Source organism: Populus euphratica, unplaced genomic scaffold, assembly GCF_000495115.2.
Source record: "Populus euphratica unplaced genomic scaffold, PopEup_1.0 scaffold171.1, whole genome shotgun sequence".
In the NCBI taxonomy this organism is placed as follows: domain Eukaryota; kingdom Viridiplantae; phylum Streptophyta; class Magnoliopsida; order Malpighiales; family Salicaceae; genus Populus; species Populus euphratica.
In genome coordinates, this window is record NW_011500056.1 from 363429 (window position 1) to 371564 (window position 8136).

At 35.5% G+C, this 8136-nt stretch overlaps 1 protein-coding gene across 3 annotated transcripts; it reads left to right on the forward strand.

Moving 5' to 3' along the window:
- The first annotated feature begins 2205 nt into the window (after positions 1–2205).
- On the forward strand, positions 2206–6658 carry LOC105107875 (CUGBP Elav-like family member 6). 3 transcript variants are annotated; one of them, XM_011001952.1, is made up of 10 exons: positions 2206–2737; positions 2821–2903; positions 4123–4174; positions 4327–4452; positions 4549–4628; positions 5314–5487; positions 5685–5961; positions 6067–6210; positions 6287–6427; positions 6516–6658. In XM_011001952.1, exons 1-9 carry the CDS (start codon positions 2557–2559, stop codon positions 6412–6414), a joined length of 1245 nt encoding a protein of 414 aa, XP_011000254.1. In that variant the 5' UTR covers positions 2206–2556; the 3' UTR covers positions 6415–6427; positions 6516–6658. The 3 variants fall into 3 exon arrangements, with proteins under 3 accessions (XP_011000254.1, XP_011000252.1, XP_011000253.1); XM_011001950.1 differs by having other exon boundaries at positions 2207–2737; positions 6287–6451; positions 6522–6658; XM_011001951.1 differs by having other exon boundaries at positions 2207–2737; positions 6287–6448; positions 6519–6658.
- Positions 6659–8136: the final 1478 nt, after the last annotated feature.

Here is an 8136-nt window from a genome sequence, read left to right on the forward strand (position 1 = left end):
ATTAATTTTGAACTACAGTTGCAAGAATCAAGAATCGGTTTAGTTTAGAAAATCAACAAGATGATTCTATAACCTAATGGTTAGTAAGTGGAAGAACTTTTTTATTGTATTAAAACAATATCATTTCAAGATTTTTTTTAAATAAACATTTAAGTTGATAAGAGATTTAAACAAAGTCGATCCCTAAAGTCTATCAATTTGTTGTGCTAGGAACACCATTCAAATTATATAGGTTGCGTGTTTTTTTGCAATGCACTAGCGTGGTAAAAAGTAAAAGAGTCTAAAGTTATTTTTCTAACCCCTGTTACCCTTGATTCCTTGTTTTGCTTGAGAAAATTATAAAAAAAAAATCATCGATCAACAATTGAAGTTATTAGAGTATTTATGTGATATCGAGTTTGCAACTGTATTTGAGTGTATTTACCTTGAAATATAATAAATTGATTTTTTTGAGTGTTTTTCAATGATATCAATACACTAATATCTAAAATAAAATAAAAAATAATTATTTTAATATATATATTTTTAAAATACTTACAAAAAAAAGAACATACTGAAAAGAAGAAGAAGAAGAGAACTTACCACCATCAATGAACAAGAAAGGAGTGAGTTTCGGTCACCGTTCAACCACGTCAGACTGATGGCATCATCTCCTTGCGTCGCTGCTAACAGAATCAACACAAGCAAAAAGCCAAGAAAGCTAAATACATTATTGATAATTGACATAGAGCCAATTATAGTGGCTTCAACCATGAAGATCGTTTCTATTGGTCTTCAATTGGATGTGGCGACTCCCCCTTTAATGATGGTGTTGAGAAAGTGAGAATAGATGATTACGAAAGAGATATGTAAAAGAAACCAAAGTAGATTAAGAAAATTACATGTCAATTCTATCTTGATATTAAATTATCTTGTAACATATCCATTAACTTAACATATTTAGCAAGTAGAGCTTTTGTTTTATTTTTTTTCTAAATATAATTTTAAATAACAATATGTATAATTTATTTTTGTTTGGATTTTAAGTTAATTTGACCTTGTTACAAATGAATCACATGTATTCTTTTTAATTGTTGTTCTTTGAATTTTAAATGAATTAGACCTTTTATTTTTTTCTAGTTATGCTTTAAAGAAAGCATTCGAGTTTGAGTTCATATATATATATATATATAAAGTTTACAAAATAAAAATAAAGTTAATTTATGTTAATTGAAAGGTTAATTCTATTTATTAATAAATAAAATTTTATCAGATTAATTCTATTTATAAAACGTCTCTTTACCACTGGTTATAATTCTATTTTAAATTCTGATCTTTTGTTGAAACTTACAAAATTAAAGGGACCCAATTCTTATAATTAGTAAAGAATGAGGACTAAGTTAAACATTTCACAAAGAATTAGAAAACACCACTCATGTTCTTTGCATGTTTCATTTTAGTCCTCTATCTATTAATTCCATCCTTCCTTAACAATTTTACGCAAATTAGCCTCCAATTAGCCCTTAAATAGCAAAATCAAAAACAAAAGAATGGGGGTGAAAAGAATTAAAATTCAGGGGCACAATGAATTCATGGTGCCCATCAGTGCTGGTGTACATTACGTGAGGGAATAATTAGAGTTCTCTATGATAGGCATGTTAGGAACGGAGATTAGACCTTGAGGACATGTCATCGTAGGTATGCACGATTCAAAAGGGAGGAGGGAAAATGTTATTTCATAGGCCTAAGGCCTAAGGCTTGAGAAAGAAAGCAAGGGAAGACAGAAACGGGGGAGACTTGAGACTTGTCCTTTTCATTATATCTATCTGTCAGACATTCTTTGCCCATTGCTCCAATTAGCACAAGCAAGAACCATGTGGACATGCACGCTGCTCGCTTTTAATTGTAGAGCCTCAGCCCTCAGGCCTTTATCACAACGCGGCAAACTTCTTATCACTGCTGTCTTGTTTCGTCCATGAGACTCAGATTAAAATTCCAAAAATGGTGGTAGAGAGTGATGAGTCTTCTAAAAAGACATAAAAGAAAAGATTTGCTATTATCTATGGCGGAGAGATTTCAGATAACCGGAGGGAGGAGGAGGAGGAGGAGGAAAAATCACTCCGGTTGCCATGCCATGCAAGAGAGAAGAAAAGACAAAAAAGAAGAAGGGCGTTACGGTAATTTAAACTGAGAAATAGTTAAATAGACATGACTAGAGAGTAATAACACCGCAAAGCACACCCATCTCCAAGCCTAAAAACTTAGTCTGAAACAGCTGTAAGGTCAGTGTTGTAAATAAATCAAAAGTCTAAGCCCAAATGGAAACTATTTAATTTTATAATTTATCCATCGAAGATCCAAATTTGCCATCCGGGAATCCCCCAATTTCCATGCGACGACGAAATCACCAAAAAAGAAAAAAACACGAGAAATCTGGAGAGAGAAACAAAGCCAGTGGAGGATTCCAGGGGGGCGGAGTGTGTTCCAAGCACACCAACACGAACAGAGAGAGAGAGAGAGAGAGAGAGAGAGAGAGGGAGGGGGGGAGGGAGTGTTTAATTTAATTTGTTTGGGGTCATGGCGGAGGGTGAAAAGGAGAAGAAATCAAGCAGCAGCAATAATGAAGAGAGCGTGAAGCTATTTGTAGGTCAAGTACCGAAGCACATGACAGAAGATGAGCTTCTGGCAATGTTCAAAGAGTTCGCTTTGGTGGACGAAGTCAACATCATTAAAGACAAGATCACTCGCGCTTCCCGAGGTTGCATACTTGCTTTAAATTCTTCACATTCAAGATTCGCAGTGTGTAATGGTTCTTGCAACCCTAATTTCCTCTTCTCTTAGGTTGTTGTTTTCTATTATGTCCTTCTAGACAAGAAGCAGATAAGGCTGTTAATGCTTGTCATAATAAGAAAACGTTGCCCGGGGTTAGTCCTTCCTCTAAATTGATCTCTCTCTCTCTCTCTATGTACAGTCTATAACTTGCTGATTTCTTGTTTTCTATCCACATTGTATTGTAGATGAAATGTGATTAATTAATTCTTCGGACTTAATTTGAGTAGTTTATTTTATTTGGTATTTATGGAAAGTACTTACTGTGGTCGACTTTGGAGACATGGGATGGTTTCTACTGTGTTTGATATATTGTGAGTGACCTGTGGATCCTGTGATGTAATGGTTATAGATTACTGATGCTGATAACTGTTTAGTTAATTATTATTAATCATGTCAAAACAAGCCTCGGTGATTTACAGTAGTAGAATATGTTTGCATCACAAGTAAATTTTACTGTGTTAGAGTTGGAATCTGTTGCAACGAGGACTGGTTTTGTCAATGAGATCGTGGTAATATTGCTAATAGAGTATGGGAAAGACGGTGGTGTTTTAGGAGGGATGAAAAGAAGTTGATTTTGATAAAATGGATATCATGATGCATATACAATACATTTATATTGGATATTGGTGATGAGAGCGTGGGCTTTGATAATTGTGAATAGATATGGCAGTGAAAAGTGTGGGTGAGTCGCTCTACACAAAATGAAATTAGGATGCATATGTAGATGAGAGAAAATGTTGAGAGATTCTAAACCAAAATGGAAATTGTTTCGAAGAATGTATTGTAAGGATGTTGTGACACCAAAAAAAAAAAGAAACCTTTCTGCAGGCATAAGTTGCGATGGAGTCTTAAGACTTATTTGAATAGTTTAAATTTGAATGTAAAGCCAATAATTATGGAAAAACCATCGATACTTTTAGTTCATTACTAGAATATTTTAGATATTGCAGCATATGTTCACAATTGATCTTCAACATTTGATGGTTAATTACATCATATCTCAATCACTGTTATTATAGATGAATAGCCATGCAATCTAGGATTTTGCTGGCCTAGGTATTTCAGTTAATCAGGATTCTTTGAGGTCTAGCCTTTTTCTGGTTTTGTATAATCTGTTTTATTTAGGGGTTTAATTCTCACTGCCTTCTTTTGTTAAATATCTCAGTGGTTGGATAGTCTGATAACTTGCAATGTGGTCCTTGATCAGTGCTAGCTTTGTATGACTTGTGCTCTTATTTTAATTAAGCTCTAATGCATTCATCTCACTGTCTCTCTAATTGAAATGCATCCTTTTCTTTCTTTCCAATTCAGGCATCTAGTCCGTTGCAAGTGAAGTATGCAGATGGAGAGTTGGAAAGGCTAGGTGTAATAAAATATCTTTGACTATTGATTTATTTGCCATTAAGATCATTACTGTGAATTCCTGCAGCAATTTCTCATGCCTTAATTGATTCTTTTATTTTAGTGTTAATTTAGCATGTCCCATTATGATTTTTTTTTGTCCTTGCAATCCAGAACACAAACTATTTGTTGGTATGCTTCCAAAAAATGTTTCTGAAGCTGAATTATCCGATTTGTTCTCTAAATATGGAATTATAAAGGACTTACAAATACTAAGAGGTTCTCAACAAACAAGCAAAGGTATTCTTTCTTTAATAATCCTGATTTCTTAACTGGCTGTTGTTGTGAAGCACTGAACTGTACTGTTCTTTCTGATCTCAATTAACTAATTGGCAGGCTGTGCTTTTTTGAAGTATGAGACAAAAGAGCAAGCCCATGCTGCCCTGGAGGACATCAATGGGAAGCATAAAATGGAGGTGAGCTTTCAAACTCAAGCAATTATTCTTTCTAGTTAGAACCCAACTTTAATTCCATGCTGTTTAAAAAAGTGATGGGAAATGTCATCTTTTTTTTTTTTCCTGTCTTTTTAATCAATTTTGGTTATCAAATTGAACTCGAACATTGAATAAGGTTTTGTTACATAATGTAACCTCATGGATCTGCCTGGTAAAATCTGTCATTTATTCACTTTGATGGTGTTTTGCTAACTATTTGGTCAGGCTGGTGATGAGCTTTTGACAGGATAGCATAAGTAACTGTGTCAAAATAATTTATGTAGCTTTCTCTGAACTTGAATAACCAAACTTGTATTTCCTGAATAGGCTGTACAATATGAAGGTATAAAACCGATCACAAACTTGTATCAATATCAATATATTTTTCTCTTACAACAAATGATAGATCGAAAATTGAAACTTATCTTTCGTTTGACCTTGTCGCGTTCTTAACAGATGCTGTAGGAACGAGTTCCAAGTTTTTACTAGTTTTCTTTTTCTTCTCCCTGTTGAGTTTATGTTTTATATATTTATTTATTTTTGTAAGTTATAAAGAATTGAGGGTTGAGGGCCAGTCTTTGTAAACCTGTTTAAAACTTGGAGCTCGGCATTAATATGGATGCATGAATCAATGATATGCAGTCTGATTGCTCTCTTGCTTTGTTAGGGTTCAAGTGTTCCTTTGGTTGTCAAATGGGCAGATACAGAAAAGGAAAGGCAGGCTCGGAGGGCCCAGAAAGCACAATCTCAAGCTATGCCCAATACTGATTCACAACATCCATCATTATTTGGTGCCTTGCCAATGGGATATGCTCCCCCTTATAATGGATATGGATACCAGGTCTGTTTCTATTTTCCAGGAAATATCCCAGAATCTGCAGTTACCAAAACCTTTTTGAAGTTGTCAGGATCTTTCTTGACTCCCTAACTTCTTTGTATCTTGCTTACCTTTGTTCATTTAACTCGAACATTTTTTAATTTACTATTTAAAATCAAAATGGTGTTAAGAGCATGGCCATCTCTTTGTTTTCCTTGTAGGCTCCTGGAGCTTATGAACTTGTGCCATACCGTCTGCGTGGTGGGATCAGACCTGACCTTTCACTCAATATTTCCCCTAGAAATTATGCTCCCGCTAGTTATATGGGCTCTGCTTATCCTACGATGCCAGGTCTTCAGTATCCAATTGTATATCCTGGAGCAATAATGAGTCATCGACCTTTGAGTAGTTCTCCTGGTGCATTATCACCCACAGTTCCGAGCTGTAATTCTGCAACATCTTCAGCTGCCAGTGGAAGTTCTGGGGGTCAAGTGGAAGGCATGTTTATTACATAATTATTATTATTCCATGCCTTGTTAATTGTTACTCCTTTTTGCATTCCTGTGGTTCTTTTCTCCTAAATGCCTGTGTTGTGCATCTTAGGTCCACCTGGTGCTAATTTATTCATATATCATATACCTCAAGAATTCGGTGACCAAGAGCTTGCCAATACTTTTCAAGCATTTGGTCAGGTCTTAAGTGCCAAGGTCTTTGTTGATAAAGCAACTGGTGTTAGCAAATGTTTCGGTATGAACTTTACTTCTGAGCCTGACATTTGCAATTAGGAGATCTACCTATGTCTCTGATAGGCCTTTATTTTCAGGATTTGTGAGTTATGACTCACCAGCTGCAGCTCAAAATGCCATTACCATGATGAATGGATGCCAATTGGGCGGTAAGAAGTTAAAGGTTCAGCTTAAGAAAGACAATAAACAGAGCAAACCCTATTGATCAGCAGTCGAATCAAGGAAGCAAGCAGGATTCTGTGTGATGTGGGCTGACATTCAACCCGGCGTGGCTGCATTATCGGCATATTAGGGGTGGATCAATAGTCCGTGGCCATGTAATTGCTTCAGGGGATTGAAATTCCCAAAACTTGTAATTCACTGTGCATTGCGTGCCTATACAATTTGTAATTTGTGTACCATGGAAGTTCATTTAGAGATTAATTACCAATTTATTGATTTTTCCCTGAGAGCTTCTGTTAGTAATATTGTTGTGGCATCCATGACAGACACTTATCTGATATTCCTCTATTTCTTCTCTGATGATATTCTGCTATTTATTATTAGATTGACCTTTTTTTTAAACCCTTGGTTCCTTTTGTTGGTTAATTAAACGAATCATGGGTATTTAGGGTAGCTTTTGAATTTTTGAATTTAATTTTTTATTTATTTTTAAATTATTTTGATGTACGTGTTTTATAAATGCCAGTAAAAATAATAAATTTGTTTTATTTATAAACAAATGGTTATAGCACTCACAAAACGAAAAGATAAATTTTAAGAGATAATTAGTTTAAAAAGAAACCCCAAACACGCACGGCAAAACACACTCTCACCACCAGCACACCCGTAGCAAGCCGAAGAGTATCAACATAATTAACCCTTCTCTCCCAACCTCCATTCCTCCATGGAAGCAGCATCGTGACCTCCACCAGCACTTCATCTTCTCTTGTGCAACACCATCAGCAGTCTAGCGCAGCTGGTTCCAGCTCTTGCAGCATCTCGGTCCAGCAGGCAACTGCTTCACCTTGGCCGTTCCTGTGGTAGAACGCAGTCCAACCACAGCAGCACCGAGCAACCACCTTACTTCACCGCCACCAGTAGCAGCAGTTCTCATCCTCCCAAGTTTTCTTCCTTTAGTATGAAATTACTTGCTTAAAGAATTGGAGCATAGTGTAGACATATCAAAGGTTTTAACCGACACTCACAGCACAAGTTTCATCTTCTCGGTCCAGCACTAGTTCCAACATCTTCAACTCCTTCCATAGCAGCCGCAACAATACTGGTCTCAGCTGAGAATTCACAACAACACCTGCACTGGTGGTTTATCTTCTCAGTCCGGCACTAGATCACTAAGATGCTTCTTTTGGGTAGCAATTTGTTGGCCCAATCTTTCCTTGCAGTTCCTCATTCCTAAACATTGAAGATACTGGTGGTTAACCTCCCAGGATTCAGGTACCTCTGATTTTGAAGCTTCAAGCTTAAACTTGGGGGTTCTGATAATCTGTTCCAGTTCCTCATTCTGGTGGTACTCCTGTAATTCATTTCACATGGCTGTCATAGATCTGATTTTGAAACATTTGTGTGTGTTAAGTTAGTTTTTATTTTTCAAATCTTATGAAGACGGCTCTTTTCTAAGAGTATGCTTGGTATTGTGGTAGCTTGGTATTGTGGTAGCTTGATGTGGTTGTAATTTGAAAAATATAGTTTTATAAAAAGTGTTTTTAGTTGAGGTTGGTCTGAAAAAATATATGTTTGGTTAAAACTGTAGTTAAAATTAAGGTTGAGAAAAAAGTTATTTAATGTGTTTGGTTAGAAATTGTGATTCAATTTCATTTTATTATATAATTACTTAAAAAGACTTAATGCATAATATTAATGAAGTTACATTACAACCAATAAATATTTGCAAATAGACCTAAACATATTAGAGCAATAATTTATAATT